The sequence below is a fragment of the Suncus etruscus genome, chromosome X, assembly GCF_024139225.1.
Source record: "Suncus etruscus isolate mSunEtr1 chromosome X, mSunEtr1.pri.cur, whole genome shotgun sequence".
In the NCBI taxonomy this organism is placed as follows: Eukaryota; Metazoa; Chordata; class Mammalia; order Eulipotyphla; family Soricidae; genus Suncus; species Suncus etruscus.
In genome coordinates, this window is record NC_064868.1 from 65,372,239 (window position 1) to 65,393,650 (window position 21,412).

The window sequence follows — 21,412 nt, forward strand, 5'->3', positions numbered from 1 at the left end:
TACAGGTGAATTCTATCAAACATTTCAAGAAGACTTATTACCACTGTTCCATAGGCTTTTCAAAACCATAGAAAAAACAGGAATCCTCCCCAACTCCTTTTATGAGGCTAATATCACACTCATTCCTAAAGAAGGCAAAGATACCACCAAAAAAGAAAACTATAGACCAATCTCATTAATGAACATTGATGCAAAGATACTTAACAAAATCTTAGCAAACCGAATCCAACACCTCATTAAAAAGATCATACATCATGATCAAGTGGGATTCATCCCAGGAATGCAAGGTTGGTTCAACATACGCAAATCAATCAACATTATACACCACATCAACAACATGAAGGACAAAAACCACATGATCATATCAATCGATGCAGAGAAGGCGTTTGACAAAATCCAACATCCGTTCATGTTAAAGACACTCAGCAAAATAGGGTTAGAAGGCACCTTCCTTAAGATAGTTACAGCTATTTATGAAAAGCCTACAGCCAACATTATACTTAATGGCGAGAAACTAGAAGCATTCCCACTAAGGTCAGGAACTAGGCAAGGCTGTCCACTCTCTCCACTCTTATTCAATATAACCTTAGAAGTCCTAGCAATAGCAATCCGACAAGAGAAGGGAATCAAAGGAATTCAAGTAGGGAAAGAGGAGCACAAGCTAGCTCTATTTGCTGATGATATGATGATATACATCAAAAACCCTAAAGAATCCACAGAAAAACTACTAGAAACAATCAACCAATACAGTAAAGTGGCTGGATACAAAGTCAATACACAAAAGACAGTAGCGTTTTTATATACAAACAATGAAGTTGAGGAGAGAGAGATTAAAAATACAATTCCATTTAAGATAGTATCAAAAAATATCAAATACCTAGGAATCAACCTTACAAGAGAAGTGAAAGATCTATACCAGGGAAACTTCAAAACACTTCAGAAAGAAATTGAAGATGATCTAAAGAAATGGAAGAACATCCCATCCTCATGGATAGGTAGAATTAACATAGTCAAAATGACTATTTTACCCAAATTGCTATATAGATTTAATGCAATCCCTATCCAAATCCAGACACAATTCTTTAAAGAAATAGAACAATCAATTATAAAATTCATTTGGAACCATAGAAGACCCAGGATAGCTAAACACATTCTGAAAAATGAGAAGTTGGGAGGTATCTCCTTACCTAACTTGAAACTATACTATAAAGCCATAGTAATAAAAACAGCATGGTACTGGAACAGAGACAGGACCTCAGACCAGTGGATTAGAACAGAATTCCCAGACATAAACCCCCAGATATATAGCCAACTAATATTTGATAAAAGAGGCAAGAATATGAAATGGAACAAAGAAAGCCTATTCAACAAATGGTGTTGGTACAACTGGAAACTCATATGCACGAAAGTGAAAATCGACCCATATCTCACTCCTTATACAAAAGTCAACTCAAAATGGATCAAAGATCTGGAAATCAGACCTGAATCTATAAAGTTTATCGAGAATAAAATAGGCAGAACACTCGAAGACCTTTATATTAAAAGGGTCTTTGAGAATGGAGCACCAATGGCAAAAACGTTAGCATCAACTATAAACAAATGGGACTATATCAAACTAAAAAGCTTCTGCATGGCAAAAGAAACCCTACTTAATGCAAGAAGACAGCTAACAGAATGGGAAAAAATCTTTTCACTTGATATATCAGATAAAGGGCTGATATCTAGAACATACAAAGCGCTCAGAAACCTGAGTCCTTCAAAACCAAACGAAGCCATAAAAAAATGGGGAGACGAAATGAATAGACATTTCTCTGAGGAAGAGAGAAGGATGGCCAACAAACACATGAAAACATGCTCACCTTCACTCATCATCAGGGAGATCCAAATCAAGACAACAATGAGATACCACCTCACACCAGTGAGGTTGGCTCACATCAAAAATAATGGGAACAACCTATGTTGGAGAGGATGTGGTATGAAAGGAACTCTCATTCATTGCTGGTGGGAATGCCCCTTGGTCCAACATCTATGGAGAAAAGTCTGGAGAGTGCTCAAAGAACTCAGAATTGAGCTGCCATTTGACCCAGCAATTGCTCTCCTAGGCATATATCCCCAAGATGGAAGGACATTCATTCCAAAATATATATGCACCCCACTATTTATTGCAGCACTCAGTATAATAGCCAAATCTTGGAACCAACCTCGATGTCCAACAACAGATGAATGGATCATTAAGATGTGGTACATATATACAATGGAATATTACATGGCAGTTAGAAATGATACAATACAGACTTTGCAGCAACGTGGATGGACCTAGATCATGTTATGTTAAACGAAGTAAGTCAGAAGACAAAAGAAAAACACAGAATGGTAGCACTATTCTGAAACACCTAGAATACATAAAAAACAAAAAAAGGACATTGAAGAAGCATAACTGCTAGAACCACAAAGAAAGACTCCATAAACTCCATTCCCTGATCTGCACAGCCACCAAGATCTCTAGAAACAGGTCTGATTTTACCATCCAAGATAAAGTAGAAGTCTTCCACATACCACGAAAGCAGCAAGAGGAGAATAAATGATCTATTTTTTTGACGTCTTTATTTTGGTGTGGAGATTACGGTTGATGTCTCCAATATTATTTTATTTTATTTTGTTTTGTCTTTCTCTTTCTTTTTTGCACTTGAGTATGATTTGATTTCAGAACCGAGATTATTGTGTGGTGCCTGCTTTATTGTTGTGGTGCTTATCGGTTATTTAATTCGATATTTTTTTTGTGTGTGTGTATTGTTGTGGTATTTTAATTACTTTTTTCACATCCTCTCTCAAACTGAGGTTGGAAGCCTCTAGACAGGACTCTGCCTATTTTCAGTATATTTGATTTTTGATTGAGAAGAGGACATATTAGGTGATGGGTATTCCCCTGATTTAATGTGAATATGTACCCAAAATACTACAGTGAAAGATATGTAAGCCATTATGGAAAAAAAATTGTGTTTTTAATCAGAAACTTTCTTTGACTTACATGTATTATTATATTAATTATATTATATGTTATGTTATGTCACTATATTATGTTATATTAGTTTACCTTATTAGGTTAATCAATTTTGTCTTTTAAATGAATTCTTACTTAAAAAAAAAAACAACTTTAGTTTGCCCTGAAGAAAAAAAAAATAAATAAAAGATAAAATAAGGCCTCCCAATTCTTACCACAGGCTGTGTTCTTTACACTGGCTGTATAGAAAGAGGAGGTACAGTAAAGGCACCCCATATACACCTCAACACAGGCCCCTTGCCGGGTATGTATTGTGAATTGGGGGACAAAAAAAAAAAAAATAAAAAAATAAAAAAAAAATAAAAAAAAAAAAAACTGAAAATTGAACTCCCATATGATCTAGCCATCCCATTCCTAGTCATAGACCCTAGGAACACGAATTCTATCACATAGTGCTGGAAATTCTTGCCATTGCAATTAGCAAGATAAAGGTATCAAGAGCATCCAGATAGGCAAGAGAGAAGTCAAGTTTGCAGATGAAATAATACTATATATAGAAAACCTTAAGACTACCAAAAAGCTTCTAGAAACAACAGATTCATATAGCAAAGTGGTAAGCTACAAAATTAATACGCAAATATCGATGGCCTTCTTATACACCAATAATGATAGAGAATAAATGAACATTAAAAATAATCTGATTCACATTAGTGTCACATAAACTGAAATACCTTGGAGTCAACTAAAGTGAAGAACCTATACAAAGAAAACTAGAAAGCCTGCTTCAAGAAAAGAGGACATGGGGCCGGAGAGCTAGCACAGCAGTAAGGCATTTGCCTTATATGCAGGACGGTGGTTCGAATCCCAGCATCCCATATGGTCCCCCGAAACTGCTGGGGGCGAGTTCTGAGCGTAGAGCCAGGAGTAACCCTTGAGCGTTGCTGGGTGTGACACAAAAACCAAAAAAAAATGATGCTCCACATCATTAATCATCAGGAAAATGTCAATTAGAACAACAATGAGATATCACTTCAGACCACTGAGCCTGACACACACCAAAAAGAACAAGAACAAACAGTGTTGTCATGGATGCCAAGAGAAAAAGAAGCTGATTCACTGAACATGGAAATATCGATTGGTCCTGCCTTTTTGTGAAAATACAGATATTCCATGAAAAATGAAAAACTAGGAATTGAGCACCCATGTGAGTTAACAATACTACTCCTACTAGGAATTTACCCTCTGAGACCAAAAATACAATACAGAAAAGCCCTCTGCATTCCTCTTTTCATTGAGGCACTATTCACAAGAGTCAGACTCTGAAAACAACCCAAGTGACCAAGAACAGATACGTGGGAAAAGAAATTGTGATATTATACCACAATATAAAACTACGCAGCTATTAGGAAAAATGAAGTAATGAAATTTGCTTATATGTGTATGGATGTGGAGATTATTATGTTGAGCAAAGTGAGTCAGAAGGAAAAGTATATAGACATAAAATTATCACACTCATTTGAGGGATATAAAATATATGAGATAGTTTGAAGTAATATCCAGAGACAATAGAGACATGAGCCAGGAGGAACAGACCATTTTAGGAAGCCTTCCACAAATAGTAGGGGAGTGCAGTTGTAGAGAAGGGACAACTATAACGATGTTAGCTGGAACTGATCACTCTGGACAAGAACTGGGTGCTGAAAGATTAAAATGATATGCATGATACTGCTTCAATAATAATTTATAAACCATATTGTATAAAAAGAAAAGGGGAATAGAGAGAAAAGAAAAGTATCTGCTAGAGAGAGAGGCAGGGTACAGAGCAGAGGGAATTGTGGGAAGAAATTAGGGAAGATTTTGGTGATGGAAAATAAGCACTGGAGAAGACTGTACTTCGTATGAATGAAACTGAATCATGAACAACTTTGTAACTATGTATCTCAAAGTGTTTCAATTAAATAATTTACTCATAAAAATAAGAAGTTATGAGCCTGGAGAGATAGCACAGCGGCGTTTGCCTTGCAAGCAGCCGAGCCAGGACCAAAGGTAGTTGGTTCGAATCCCGGTGTCCCATATGGTCCCCCGTGCCTGCCAGGAGCTATTTCTGAGCAGACAGCCAGGAGTAACCCCTGAGCACCGCCGGGTGTGGCCCAAAAACAAAAAACAAAAAAAAAGAAGTTATACTGTTGCTCTTTGCCCAAGGTGTAATATGTACATAGAAAGTCATAAATAAAATGGAATTCAGTGAAATTAGTATATAAAAATGCATTGACTACATATAAACTTTATTAATCGTTAAGAAAGCTCTCTCTTTTACAATGGAATCATAAAGAATAACTGTCCACTAAAATGATATTGAAAGAAATACAGAGAAATATAAAGTTATCAAAGATATAAACTATAAGGGCCGGAGAGATAGCACAGTGGTGTTTGCCCTGCAAGCAGCAGATCCAGGACCCAAGGTGGTTGGTTCGAATCCCGGCATCCCATATGGTCCCCTGTGCCTGCCAGGACCTATTTCTGAGCAGATAATCCAGGAGTAACCCCTGAGCACTGCCAGGTGTGGCCCAAAAACCAAAAAAAAAAAAAAAAGATATAAACTATAGGAAATCAGACCCCTAACCAAAAAAAAATACAAGTTTTAGATATGCTACTAGGTACAATAGTTTAGATATTAAAATGCAAAGTATTTCCAAAAGTATATACAAGAAATAATTGAATAGATGACAAATAGCTGCCTGCTGCAAGTGTGTGTCAGGCAAGCATAAAATAAGACTGTTTAGAGTCATTTAGATGTAGGGGCAGCATGTGCAAAAATAGAATAGAAATCTGTTGGATTACGTTCTTTATTTTAAGGGTGTCTTGTCATAGATCTGTAAATTATCACTGCCTCTGCTAGCCATGTAACTATTGAATGTTGAAGTCCTAACTAACTCCCCTAAATGTCTTTTTCAATCAAAAAAAAAAAAAGACTCCATTTAAAATAGTATCCAGGTTTGTCTTTTGAACCCATTTTCTCCCTTGAGCAAGTATCTTGATAGCTTGTCTCTATGTATCTTAGCTTGATTTTTTTTACTCTGGACTAGAACATGTTCTATCTTGAATTTGTGTTTTTTCTTTCTCTCTCACATTTTTCTAAGTTTTGTTCAATAAAACTATATTGCTTCACTTTAAAAAAAAAAGTAAAATAGGGACCAGAACTTAGCACAGCAGTAGGGTGTTTGCCTTGCAGTGTTGAACCCTGGACGGATCCCAGTTCAATACCCAGCATCCCATACAGTCCCCAAGCCTGCCAGGAGCAATTTCTGAATGCAGATCCAGAAGAATCTCCTGGAATTCTGAGTGCAGATCCAGGAGTAACTGCAGAGTAACTCAACCCCCACTCCCCATAAAAGTAAAATAAAACAAAATAATATCCAAAACATCAATTGACAGATTAAAAAAAAGGTCATAAATAAAAAGAATTAGAAGAACAAAATGAAATGGAGTAACATTCAATTTCATGAATTAGAAGAATTAACAGTGTTAAAAGACCACCCTATTCAAAGCATTATTCAATGTAATCCATATCAAAATTTCAATACCATTATTTAAGAACCGAAAACAAATGGAATCATAAAACTCCCTGAATAGCCAAAGCAATTCAGAGAAAAAAGATGGGAGGCACTGAAGATCCTGACTTTATACTTTCAAGCTACAGAAATCAAGAATGTGGTACTAAAAAAAGCAGATTATAACACCAATGGAATGAAACTGAGACCCTTTCAAGGTAAAACACTGTTAATACATGTCAAAGATATTGGTGCATGAAAAAAATAAAATTCTCTTTAACAAATGATGTTAGGAAAACTAGACACCCACATAAAAAATGAAACTGATGGCTGGAGAGATAGAATGGAGGTAGGGTGTTTGGCTTGCATGCAGAAGGATGGTGGTTCGAATCCCGGCATACTATATGGTCCCCCAAGCCTGCCACGAGCGATTTCTGAGCGTAGAGCCAGGAGTAACCCCTAAGCGCTGCCGGGTGTGACCCACAAACCAAAAAAAAAAAAAAACCATGAAATTGAACACCTATCTCACACCATACACAAAAATTATCCAAAGAGGATTAAACAGTTTTGTGTTAGATACTAATTCAGGAAATAAAAATACATTGAGGAAAACAAAAACTCTTTAGACTACCTCAGAGGTAGATAATTAAACACCATTAGCAAGAAAAAGAAAGCATAATAAATTCATAAAATTATATCAAATTAAAAATATTTTGCTATGCAAAAGAAACTGACTAAAATGAAGACACACTACTAAATGGGAGAAAATATTTGAATGCCTTATATCTGATAAAGAGCCCAGACACAGAAAACAAACACAAAGTTCAACAAAAACATCCCATTAGAAGAGTGGTCTGAAAGACAGTACAGCATGTATAATGCTTACCTGGTATGTGGCAGTCCTAGCAATCCATATGGTACCCTGAGCACTGCTAGGAGTGATTCCTGAGTTCAGAGCCAGGAGAAACCTACGTTTCTTAAGACTCTAAGATATTTACTAGAGGTTGGTTCCAGGGAGGACTTTAAAGGAGACCCCAGGCCTTAACTCCTACCCACCCAACAAAAGCAAGGCTGTCTCTGGCAATTTTCCAGTAACCTTCCTCCCCATAAGTCTTCATTCTCAAAAATTATAGGAAGTTTAGGGGCCAGAGAGAGAGCACAGCGATAGGGCATTGGCCTTGCACGCAGCTGATTCAGGAAAGATGATGGTTCGAATCTCGGTATCCCATATGGTTCCTGTGCTTGCCAGCGACAATTTCTGAGCGCAGAGCCAGGAGTAACCCGAGTGTCGCTGGGTGTGACCCCCCCAAAAAAACAAAAAAAATTATAGGTAGTTTAACAGAATATCATAGTGCTCATAATCTTAGATTATGTATATATACATATATTTTTTTCTTTTTCTTTTCTTTTATCTTATTTACTATTTTCAAGCATTCTGTCTCATTGCACCTGGGTCAGTTTTTCAGTTTTTCAACTGTAACCAATGAATCTATCCTCAGTGTCTATTGATATGCACGCATAAGTACATGTATTCACCATACCAATGTCTGTACAATGTCCGTCTGTAACAAATATCTATTTCATGGTATAGACTCGACATACAGAGCTCATTACCATATCACTTAGCTTTCTAGACTTGAAAATTATGTTTTTTTTCTAGGAATGTTATATATACAATCTAATCCATGAAGCCTCTCTTCAGTAAAGTTTACCCTCACCAATAATGACTGGCCTAGAAAATGGAAAACTTTTATATCAGACTTGACAGCTTTATCTTATTTTTATTTTTTCTGTACCATTTTACCTGGATCAGCTTTTTTATTGTAACCCATGGTTAATCCTCAGTGTCTGTTGATGTATGCATATAAGTGTATAGGTTCACCATACCAGTGTCTGTCTAATGTCCATCTGAAATATATAGAATGTTTATGTTGTATATGTTGCATATTGTCCTTCCCCCTTTGCTTACCACCTTACATACCCTTTACTAGCCCTTCACTCTCTCACCTCCATCTGTTATTATCTCACATTTAACCCTTTTTACCTCTGTTCTTGGCTCCTCATGAACCCTGGATACCATCTAAGGAAACAACCACGGTTGTCTATACCATCACTAGGAAGCAAACCTCCATCAGGAAGACCCTACTGCTGCCATGGCATCGACTTACTCCAAAGAGGTTCTTTTGACACCCAGATGACATAGCAACAGCAACAACCTGCTTTCAGGGCAAGGTTATCCGAATGGCCCCCTACTGGTGAAATGAGACCAGAAGACGTTCCACATCATCCAGGCTTCAATGTAGGATCTATACAGAAAATAGGATCTCTAACTAAGGAACCTGACAGCAACAACCATGAATGTGTGAAATGCTTTTATTGGGACCACAGAGAATGACTCAGGGGTTGGATAACCTAGTATGCCTGGAACCCAGAGTTGGTCTTATGCCAGAATACTTCAGGGGTAAGTTTTCCCTGTATTTAGGCCAAAGGCTTTTCCTCACTATTTCTCCCATATTTTGCTGAACCTATGCAAACAACTGCCACACACACATCTTTCGTACTGTATTTTTATTTCTTATCATTAAAAAAGGAGCCTACTAAACCTTCTACTACTGTTTTAATGAGTTCATTGGAGATATAATAATTTTCACAAATATACTTGCTACTAAACTTTTCCTTCTTTCATTTTTTCCATATTTTTAGTTCCTCTATTTTTTTAAAAAAAACTTTGCTTTCTGTCATCTTAAAACAAATGTATTGTAATCAGTCATGTTAATTATGTGATGCATTTTCTTTAAATAAAATTTAAAAAAAAGATGGCTCAGCTTAATACTATTCATCAGAGGGATAGGAACAGACAAAATGATCATACTCATTTGTGGAATATATTAAAAAGATAGTATAATAATAATATAAAAGACAATAAAAATTATGGCAAGGAGAACCAGTCCATGGTAGGACACTAAACACAAATAATGTGGGAGTTCAGTTGGGGAAGAAGAGAAAACTATTACAATGACAGTTGAAAATGATCACTCTTGGACAAGAACAGGGTGTTGAAAGGAGATGAATGGATATGCATTATACTTCTTCAGTAAAAAAAATGCAGGCGAATATCTAAATAAAAAAAAGGAAGAGAGAGAGAGAAGAAGAATGTCTACCAAAGAAGTAGGCATGGAGGAGGATATGGGGGTGCCTTTGGGGACATTAGTGATGGGAAATGTGCACTGGTAAAGAGTGTACATTTTATGCCTGAAACTTAATCTTGTACAACTTTGTAACTGTGTATCTCATGGTGATTCAATTAAAGAAGTTATTTATAAATTTTTTAATAAAGATTGAATTCTTCCATTTGTCCATGTCCAATATGGACAAATCCAGAGAATATTAAACCATGTAAATAAAAGCAACATGTGGGGAGCAAAGAGATAATACACTGGTAGGGCGTTTGCCTTGCACACAGCCAAACCACAACGAACAGCAGTTCGAATCCCGGAATCCCATATAGTCCCCCGAGCCTGCCAGAAGTGACTTCTGAGCATAGAGCCAGGAGTAAGCCCTGAATGCTGTCAGGTGTGACCTAAAAAAAAAAAACCCAGCAACATAGGGAACAACAAGCACACTAAGATTTTATGTAGACGATGAACAGAAAAAGCTGAAACTCAGCATTAGAGCATTGACATGTGAGAGAGTGGGTTTGATCCCCAATACCACAAAATAATAAACAGTACCATAACTCTTAAGGCTCTAAGAATAAAACAACAGTTACTAGAAAAAAGATTGCAGGAGGCGGTCAATCAGGTAAAAAGGGTCAAAAGTATGGTGAACAATGGAAACTACATTATTGTTGGCAAATACTTTATGTTTTGATACTGATTTACAATGTTGTACAGCTAAACTAATATATTACTTTAACAAAAATCAGAATGAAGTAAATACTATATATACTCGAGTATAAACCTGAGTCTAAGCCAATCCCCTAATTTTACCCTAGAAAAATGGGAAAACTGGGGCCGGTGAGGTGGTGCTAGAGGTAAGGTGTCTGCCTTGTAAGCGCTAGCCAAGGAAGGACTGCGGTTTGATCCCCCAGCATCCCATATGGTCCCCCCAAGCCAGGGGTGATTTCTGAGCGCTTAGCCAGGAGTAACCCCTGAGCATCAAACAAGTGTGGCCCAAAAAACCAAAAAAAAAAAAAGAGGGGCCGGAGAGATAACACAGTGGCGTTTGCCTTGCAAGCAGCCAACCCAGAACATAAGGTGGTTGGTTCGAATCCCAGTGTTCCATATGGTCCCCCGTGCCTGCCAGGAGCTATTTCTGAGCAGACAGCCAGGAGTAACCCCTGAGCACCGCCGAGTGTGGCCCAAAAAAAAAAGGGGGGGGGGAAAACTTAGTGACTCAAGTATAAGCTGAGGTGGAAAATGCAGCAGCCAGTGATAAATTTCAAAAATAAAAATATATACCCAAAACAATTACAATAATAAAGGAATCAGTAGGTCAAATGTTTCTTAATATTTATTGCTAAAGAAAAACTGTAAACTAACAACAATAACTTTAAAATTTTAAATATAGTGCAGAAAACAGTAGCTTAACAGGTAATCAAATTAAACCACAAAGGTTAAAATCCTTCCTCATCACCTGTGTGTCCAAACAGAGCTTCAGCTGTATCTGATGTGAGGGTATCAACATAAACATTGTCATCATCACTGAGTTCGTAGAGATCATCATCACTGCTGTCAGACTCATACAAAGCACAGAATATTGTGGGTTAAATAGTTCAGCGGCCTACCTCTTCAGCTCAGCCGTGACTTGTGGACTGAGCTGAAGCACCACCCCCTCCAGCAGACAGCAGAAATCGACTAGAGACTACGTGCATTTAATTCAGTGTGTGCGCACCTAATCAAATAACCTGTATGACCCGAGTATAAGCCAAGTTCGGGTTTTTTGGCACAAATTTTGTGCTGGGAAACTCGGCTTATACTCAAGTATATATGGTAGAGGTAACAATGCTTTTTCATTAACACAATAATAAACAAGTCATAATGCCAAATAAACACAAATATATATCAATAGTGGATCATAATAGTTATCAGTTATATGCGAAGCTATGAAAAAGGAATTGCAAAAAGCAAAAGTATCCTTTTAAACACAAAATGTTTAAAATGTTACAAAATGTGGGCCTGGAGAGATAGCACAACGGTGTTTGCCTTGCAAGCAGCCAATCCAGGACCAAAGGTGGTTGGTTTGAATCCCAGTGTCCCATATGGTCCCCTGTGCTTGCCAGGAGCTATTTCTGAGCAGACAGCCAGGAGGAACCCCTGAGCACTGCCGGGTGTGGCCCAAAAACCAAAAAAAAAAAAAAGTTACAAAATGTAACGCCATTAATTAATATATATAATTAATATATTATTAATTTTGAATCAATCAGATCACTTTTTAGGAAAAGATCAAAAGAAACTGTATTATAATGCCTTTATAATAGTTTCCCTTATAAAAGACTGAGTAAAATTATCATATCAACAGTTCTGTAATAGAATATAAGATACAATACTCAAAAAGCAATATATTAACACACAAATATAATGACATCAAGAAATATGAGAAAACATTAAGACATCTTCCATTTTAGCTTAAAACTTTAACATAATAATGAAAAATCTAATTTCTACAAATTATGCAAACTTAAAACAATGTCTGATACTTCAATGGCAGATAATATTTAATTAAAAAAGAAAAGTAAAGGAAATAGCCAGGAATTGAGCAGTCTTCTAACTCTCCAGTCTTTTTTATATTTTGTCTCTTATTAAGGCAATCAGAATTTCACTTGCACTAGCAAAAATAATGTTTATCAAGAGGTAAACAGCCTCACTTATTCTACAGACTCTAATCATCTTTACAGTATCTAGAAATTTTGCCAAATTAACTTCTACGGTAAAGAAACTTTGCTCACAGCATTCAATATATCAGTTACAAATTAGCTGAGCATATTTAAGTGTCAACAATCTGTCATTTATATTGTCAACAAGCTATTACAAATTTATAAACTTGTCTGAAAAGGTTACTCTAGTGACACTGAATTTAATAGATTAAGAAAAATTCTCAGGGGCCTGAGAGATAGCATGGAGGTAATGTTTGCCTTTCATGCAGAAGGACGGTGGTTCGAATCCCGGCATCCCATATGGTCCCCTGTTCCTGCCAGGGGCGATTTCTGAGCGTGGAGCCAGGAGTAACCCTGAGCACTGCCAGGTGTGACCCCAAAACAAAGCAAAAAAAAAAAAAAGAAAGAAAAATTCTCAAAAAAAAAAGAAAGAAGAATTTCTCCACAGGTAAAATATGTCAAGATTTCTTACCTTTTTTGGATTTGGGGGGATTTTATTGGGGGGACTTCACAAAGTCGTACTTAGGAATCACTCCTGGCAAGCTCAGGGGACCACATAGGCTGCCAGAGATTGAACCTGGTCAGTCCTGTACAAGGCAAGTGCTTTCTCTACCCACTGTGCTGTCACTCAGGCCACTATAAAGATTTATTTATCCAAGACATCAAGTACACCCAATAGGTAAGGAGGAAGTTAAGTTTTCTTTGTTTGCAGAAGTCAAGATATCTAGAAAATCCTAAAGACACCACAAAAAAGATTCTAGAAACAATAGACTTTTATACTAAAGTGGCAGGCTAAAAGTTAATATGCAAAAGTCTATTGATTTACTATACAAAAAGGAAAGAAAAAGTATTTTTCTAAATTTTCAATCAGGAGGCTGGAGAGATAGCACAGTAGTAGTGCATTTGCCTTGTATGCGGCTAACCTGGGAGGGACCCAATTTGATTTCCAGCATCCATATGGGTCCCCAGCCTAACAGGTGATTTCTGAGTGCAGACCCAAGAGTAACCCCTGAGCACCGCCAGGTGTGGGCCCCCCAAAAAATAATAGTTTAAAAAAATAAAAATTAAATAAAATTTTTTTCAATCAGAATTGTGTCTTAAAAAAAATCAAGTATCTTGCAATCAACTTAACTAAAGAGGTAAAGAGCTATATAAAGAAAACTACAAATCTCTGCTAAAAAGAAATGAAAGAGCATATAAGTGAAAATATATATGCTGCTTATGGACTGGGAAGATTAACATCATAAAAATGTCACTACTTCCTAAACCATTGTAGCGATGTAATACAATCCCTATAAAAATCCCATGACTGGGGCCAGAGAGATGGCACAGTGGTAGGGCGTTTGCCTTGCACAAGGCTGACCCAAGACGAACCGTGGTTCCATCCCCCAGCATCCCATGAGGTCCCACAAGCCAGGAGCAATTTCTGAACGTATAGCTAGGAGTATCCCCTGAGAATCACCGGGTGTGGCCCAAAATGAAAAAAAATCCCATGACATCTTTTAAAGAAGTGGAACAGATGATCCTAAAATTATATTGAGAAATAAATATCCAGAATAGCTAATGCAATCCTTAGAAAAGAAAAAGATGAGAGAAATCACCGTCCTCAACTTTAAACTATATTATAAAGCAGTAGCTTTAAAACCACATGGTATTGGAATAAAGATAGACCTCAGAACAAGGGAACAGATGTAAATATCCAGAGATGGATCCACTGGTTTACAATTAATTTTCGATAAAGGAGCAAGACATACAAGAGACAATATGGTAATAATACCCAGAAGCAATAGAGACAAAGTTAAGAGGTCCAGCCAAGGATAGAAAGCTCACCACAAAGAGCAATGAAGTAGCTAGAGACTTTACTAGGACAATGATAGTTGGAATTGATTGCACAGGACAAGAACTAGGCACTAAAAGTGGAGAAACAAGCAGGCAAGACACCTCTTCAACAACAGTACAAACCACAGTGTCAAAAATGAAAAGAGAGAGAAGCAAATTCCCTATTCTCCAGCAAAGCAGGGGTACAGGGACGGGGTAGGGCTTAATTGGTACTGGAAGGGTGTACTGGTAAAGGATGTACATTGTATGACTGAAACCCAATAAACAATTTTGTAAACACAGTGCTTAAATAAAGCAGTTAAAAAAAGATTATTTTCCATTTCTAGTAGCAGGAACATTTCTTAGTCATCGTACAAGTTTTGAGAAAATATGGGAGGAAATCAGATGCATGGTGAGATCCCCAGTACACAGAGGCTGCTAAGATGGGGCACCAGACCGTAATCCCTAAAGGGAAAGAGTAGGAGGGCTGATCAGTGGCAAAGTGAGCTCCACCCTATCCCTGCTCCAAGGCCACACACATATCCTCTAGTTAACTAACTCCAGCGTAACACTTAGAAAACATCACACTGTAAAGGGCAGAATGGGGAAACAACACAGAACACCACCATGCTTAGAGAGTGATGATGTAGCTCTGCAGACCTAGCAAGTACCATCCACATTCATATCCTCTCCAATAAAGACTTTAGAGAGGAAATATGGAGAATGCTCAAGAAACTCAAAGAAATCATGGAACAAACAGAACAAAACACAAATAAGTATCAAGAGAGAGGTTTCAGGCTGCCATGTCATTCCTTCACAAGTCAACCAGGCTAAAACCCAACAAGAATATACTGGCTTTGAAGGGAGAAATAGAAAAGAGTAGCATAATAGATATATAGAGAGCTTTCCAACCTGAGAAAACTGAATGCACATTATTCTTCAATGCATATGGGTCATTCTACAAGACAGACCATATAATGGCCCATAAAATGTTATCTCCATAAAATCAAGAGGATAGAAATTGTATAAACTACCTTCTCAGTTCATGATGCATTGAAATTAGAAGAAAATAACAAACAGATACAGAGAAAAAACTTTAATACCTGGAAATTAAACAGCTCACTGATGAACAATCAGTAGGAGAAAAAAAATCAAAGAGGTAACAAACAAAAATGAAGACACAGGGGCCGGAGAGATAGCATGGAGGTAAGGCATTTGCCTTCCGTGCAGAAGGTCGGTGGTTCGAATCCCTGCATCCCATATGGTCCCCCGAGCCCGCCAGGAGCAATTTCTGAGCGTAGAGCCAGGAGTAACTCCTGAGCGCTGCTGGGTGTGACCCAAAACAAAAAACAAAAAAAAAAGAATGAAGACACAAATAGTCATAATTGTGACACACAGCAAAAGCAGAATTAAGAACAAAATGTATACCTTTTCAAGCACTCATAAAGAAGGAAGAGGGGGGCCTACATAAATAATTTAATGGTACAAGTTATAAAATTGGAAAGTGATCAACAAAATCAACCAAAAGGAAGTAGACAGAAGGAAATAATAAAATTTAGAGCAGAAATTAATGAATTAGAGATAAAAAATCCAAAAGATCAAAAAGCAAGAGATGGTTCCTTGAAAAAAAATAAACAAGAACCACAAACCATTAGGAAAACTCACAAAGAATGGGAGAAAAATTTAATACACTGAACTAGAAATGAAAACGGGGAGGTTACTACTGACACCACAGAATTTAAAGGTTAATCAGAGATTACTTTGAGAAACTCTATGCCACAAAACAAGATAACTTAGAAGAAGTGGATAAATTCTTGGACTCCTCTAACTTCCCAAGCTGAATCAAGATGATATAACATATTTGACAAGATCTATCACTTTTGAGGAAATTAAAATAATAATCAAATGCCTTCCCAAAAAGGAAGGCCCAGCTTGATAAATTAGTGAATTCTTTCAGACCTTTCAAGAGGACTTACTGCCAATCCTGCTAAGGTTCTTAAGGGAAAATGGAAGAAACAGAAAAAGCTCCAAATAATTTTTACAAAGCTAACATCACCCTGATACAAAAACCAAACAATGCCACGAAAAAGAATACTATAGACCAATACCCTTGATGAACAAAGATGCAAAAATCCTCAACAAAATTCTTGGAAATAGTAGCCAATGTCTTATCATGAAAGTCATGCACCTTGTCCAAGAAGAATCCACCCGAAATACAAGGATGGTTTAACATATACAAGTTAATCCAAGTAATAACCATGTGAACAAAAGGAAAAATAAGATCACATTATCAAATCAACAGATGCAGAGAAAGCTTTGGATAAAGTCCAACACCTGTTCATGAGAAAAACTCTGAACAAGATGAGAGTGGAAGGAACTTTTCTCAATATAGTCAAGGCCATTTACCATAGACCATGGAAATATTATACTCAATGTACAAAAAATGAAAGCCTTTCCTCTAAAATTTGGCACAAGACTAGGCTGCCACCTTATGCCACTACTTTTCAACATATGCTTGCCATAGCAATTAGGCAAGAAAAAGATATCAATGCCATCCAGATAGGAAAGGAAGAAATCAAGCTCTCAGTTTTCTGATGACCTGATATTATATTTAAAAATTCCTAAACTACCAAAAGCTTCAAAAACAATAGATTTGTATAGCAAAGTGGCAAGCTACAAAAATAACACTCAAAAAATAATGGCTTTCTTATCTACAAGTAATGATAAAGAAAAAAGACATTAACAAAATCCCATTCATAATAATACCTCAAATACCTTGGAGTCACCGTAAGTAAAGAGGTGAAGGACCTATAAAAAGAAAACTACAAAACACTGTTTCAAAAAAAAGAGGGATCAGAGTTTTAACACAGCAGTAGGGTATTTGCCTTGCATACTGCTTACCCAGGACGAACTTGGGTTTGATCCCTGGCATACCAAATGGTCCTCCAGGCCTGTCAAGAGTGAATTCTGAGTGCAGAGCCAGGAGTAACACCTGATCAAGGCCAGGTGTGGCCTAACTCTCCCAAAATAAGACACAAAGAAATGGAGACATATATGCTGTCTATAGATAGGGAGGATTAATATAATTTAAAAAGCAATATTCCTGTACAGATTTAATACAATTCCTCTAAGGATATCCATGACATACTTCAAAGAAGTGGATCAAACACTCCTGAAATTTATCTGGAACATTAAACACCCAAGAACAGCTAAAGCAATTCTTAAGGAAAGAAGATGGGAGGCATCATTTTTCCCGACTTTAAACTGTACTACAGAGGCCGTAGAGATGACACAGCAATAGGGCATTTGCCTTGTGCCAACCCAGAAAGGACCTGGGTTCGATTCTCAGCATCCCATATGGTCCCCCAAAGCTGCCAGGAGCAATTTCTGAGCACAGAGCCAGGAATAACCCAAGAGCACCACCAGCTATGGCCCAAATATCAAAATAAATAAATAAACAAATTGTACTACAAAGCAATAGTCATTAGAGACAAGGAACACAAGTAGAATAAAAAAAGCCTCTTCAACAATTGGTGTTGGGAAAACTGGTCAGACCCATGCAAAAAAGTGAACTATCTCTAAAACCATGCACAAAGGTCAACTCATAATGGACTAAAGACCTTGATATCAAACCTGAAACTATAAAATATTTAGAAGAATACATAGCAAAACACTCCATGACATTGAGACTAGAGGCATCTGTTCAAACAAGTGGAAGTAGTGATAAAGAAATGGGACTATATTAAACTGAGAAGCTTCTGCACTTCAAAGGAAACAGTTACTAGAATAAAAAGGCCACCCAGGGAATGAAAGAAACTATTTTTCCAATACCCATCTGATAAGGGGCTAATATCTAAAACATACATAATACTGACAGAACTTAAACAAAAAATACATCTAACCACATCAAAAAATGAGGACAAGAACTGAGCAGACATTTCCTCAAATAAAGTAATCGTTTCTTTGTATTTCCTCAAAGCAGAAATACAGATGTCCAAAAGGCACATGAAGAAATGCTCCATATTACTATTATCAGGGAGAAGAAAATTTAAAAAAATGAGGTATCATCTCATACCAAAGAACATACACATCACACAGCACACAAATCACATAGCACACAAATCACACAGCACACACTGTGTGTGGATGCTGGCATGAATGCAAAGAGAAAGGAACTCCCATTCACTGCTGATGGGAATACCATCTAGCCCAATCTTTCTGAAAAACAACATGGATATTCCTCAAAAAACTGGAAATTGATATTCATTATGATCCAGCAATATCATTCCAAGGAATATATCCTACAAACACAAAAACACAAAACAAAATTGCTCTCTGTACTCCTGTGTTTATCATAGCACTATTTCCAATAAGTAGAATCCGGAAACAACCCAGCAGCCTGATAACAGATGAGTGGCTAAAGAAACTGCGGTACACATGTACACAATGGACTACTATATAGCTGTTAGGAAAAATGAAGTCATGAGATTTGCCTATACATAGATGGACATGGAGACTATTATACTGAGTGAAATGAGTCAGAGGTAGGATAGACATAGGATAGTCTCACTCACCTGTGGGATATAAGAAAAATAAAAGACAGTATAATAATAATATCCAGGGGCCAGAGTGGTAGCACGAGCAGTAAGGCAGTAAGCCTTGCCCATGCTAGCCTAAGCTGAACTGTGGTTCGATCCCCCGGCATCCCATATGGTCCCCCAAGCCAGGAACGATTTCTGAGCAAATAGCCAGGAGTAAACCCTGAGCATCACTGCATGTAGTCAAAAACAATAATAATTAAAATAATAATAATAATTCCAGATACAATAGAGATGAGGGCAAGAAAGAACAGCCATGATATGAAGCTTACCCAAAAGAGTGGTGAGTGTAATTGGATCACTATCTGCACTGACAACTACCATGACAATAATAAGGAAAAAGAGCAGCATAATGCCCGTCCTGAAAACAGGCATGCAGTAGAAAATGGAGGACATTTGTGTCACGAAATTTACACTGGTGAAGGGTGGTGTACATTCTATAACTGAAACTAAACTACGAACATAAGGAAGCTTAAATATTTAACCACAGTGCTTAAATAAAAAATTATTTCTAAAAAATGAAAGAAAAGAAAAAGAAATTTTTGGAAAATAAAAAATACATAGTACAATTGAAAACTCTCCTATGAATTGCATACTTTTCCCAGATGAATACAAAGAAATGCTCCCATAATCTTACCCTTGCAGCATCTAATAGCTGTCTTGAATCGCCATTCCCTATTCTCTGCCATGTGGCACATCTTAATGTCTCTGGAAGCTGATGGAAGAAAAAGAGAGATCACAGAAATTTAAGATCACACAATACTCAAAGATAACCTTTATTATTCTTATTTGGGGCAGATTTGGGGAAGGGGGCAGACTGGCTGGCACTCAGGGATACTCCTGGCTCTGTGCTCAGAAATCACTCCTGGCAGGATCAGGGGACCATATGGGATGCCGGGGATCAAATCATGGTCTGTCCCAGGTCGGCTGCATGCAAGGCAAAAGCCCCACTGCTGTGCTATCACTCCAGCCCCATTTTATTCTTAACTATACATAAAAAACATAAACAATGATAGAGATGGTAAACCTTTTAATACATGTCTAACATGATAAAGATAACTAATGTTTTTCAAAAATAAAGTATACTAATAATTAAAATATCAAATTATAAATTTTATTTTCCTGTCCTTTCCCTGCACGTTTCTTTGTCCTTGTTTCTTTCTAAACAACTGCTTTAATATATTGAAGCATTTAATATATTTATGTCTCCTTTTATTGTTTTATAATGTGCTATGATAGGTACCCAAGATCCATTCCTACAATACTTTTCATCTAAATGTTAAATTTAGATATTAGTAACAGTATTAGTTTTGCTAAACCCTCCTATATAATACCTGATGAATTCCTATAAAAGATTATTTGAATCAATTTTTTGCCTTAATGCTACAAATGTAGAAATAAAAGAAAATGGAACCAAAGTATAGCTTATGTGGTAGAACATGTGCTTAGAGTGTGTGAGGCCCAGAGTTTTACCCCGGGTACCTCAAGACTCAACCCCCAGCATCACTGGGTGCTACCGGGTGCCAACTTCCCAGCACTATAGGGAGTGTAACCAAGGATCCTGAAGTATCACCACATGTAATCCTAAAAAGAACTCCCCATGGTAATGCCAGAATACCAGGTACACATTAAGAGATTGATATACATGCTTTAAAGTGCATTTTTTCCTAAGAAAAACTTAATTTTAAGTTTTTCAAATTTCCTGGCTTTCCTAATGGAAGGTAACCCAAAGTTTTGAGTTGTACAAATAGACTACTGTGTGCTATATATAAAAGTGAATTGTGTACACTACAAAGAACAACAATCAACAAAATAAAACTGTATACAGAGGGCCCGGATAGAAAGCACAGCGGCATTTGCCTTGCAAAAAGCTGATCCAGAACCAAAGGTGGTTGGTTCGAATCCCGGTGTCCCATATGGTCCCCCGTGCCTGCCTGGAGCTATTTCTGAGCAGACAGCCAGGAGTAATCCCTGAGCACCGCCGGGTGTGGCCCAAAAACCAAAAAAAAAAAAAAACTGTATACAGAATATAGCTAGAAATTAATAAGAAAACCAACAGTGTTTTACTAAAATATAAAAGTAGTTGATTTAATACCCCAGTGAGATCACAGCAAGTAGGACGCATAAGGCCAAATTGGGTTTGATTCCAGATATTTCATATAGTTCCCGGAACCCTCACAAGTGTAATTCCTGAGAGCAGTCAGGAGTAACCCCTGAGCACTGCCAGGTATGACCCCAAAACAAAAAAAAAAGTAGTAGTTAATTTCTGCTCATATTACTTTATAAGTGTATAAGTGATTCCCTGAATTAAAAAAAAATTTCAAAAGTAACAGCTGGGTAATACAGGGTTTAAGGTGTTTTCTTTGCACCTGGTCAATCCCCATAATAACCCCGGCACTGCATATGGTCCCCTGAGCACAGAAGTGACTCCCGAGTAATACCTGATGTGATTTTAAAAAAATCAAAATACTAATATCTAAAAATACTTTCTGCTGAACTCAAGTTCTTATACCACTCCATGTACCTTCAAAACGCTATGATTCATTCACACTTAGCTCAACTATGTTTC

General features: G+C 37.1%; 1 protein-coding gene and 1 non-coding gene across 2 annotated transcripts in view; one reads left to right on the forward strand and one right to left on the reverse strand.

Moving 5' to 3' along the window:
* ABCB7 (ATP binding cassette subfamily B member 7) overlaps positions 1 to 21,412 on the reverse strand; it is a 99,311-nt gene that overhangs the window by 65,446 nt on the left and 12,453 nt on the right. Inside the window, exon 2 of the mRNA XM_049767221.1 lies at positions 19,481 to 19,558. Coding sequence (XP_049623178.1) covers positions 19,481 to 19,558 — 78 coding nt within the window. The remainder of the gene's footprint in view (positions 1 to 19,480; positions 19,559 to 21,412) is intronic.
* Positions 3,200 to 3,332, forward strand: LOC125999783 (small nucleolar RNA SNORA51). Its single transcript, XR_007492253.1, has one exon. It is a non-coding gene; the product is annotated as a small nucleolar RNA SNORA51 (small nucleolar RNA).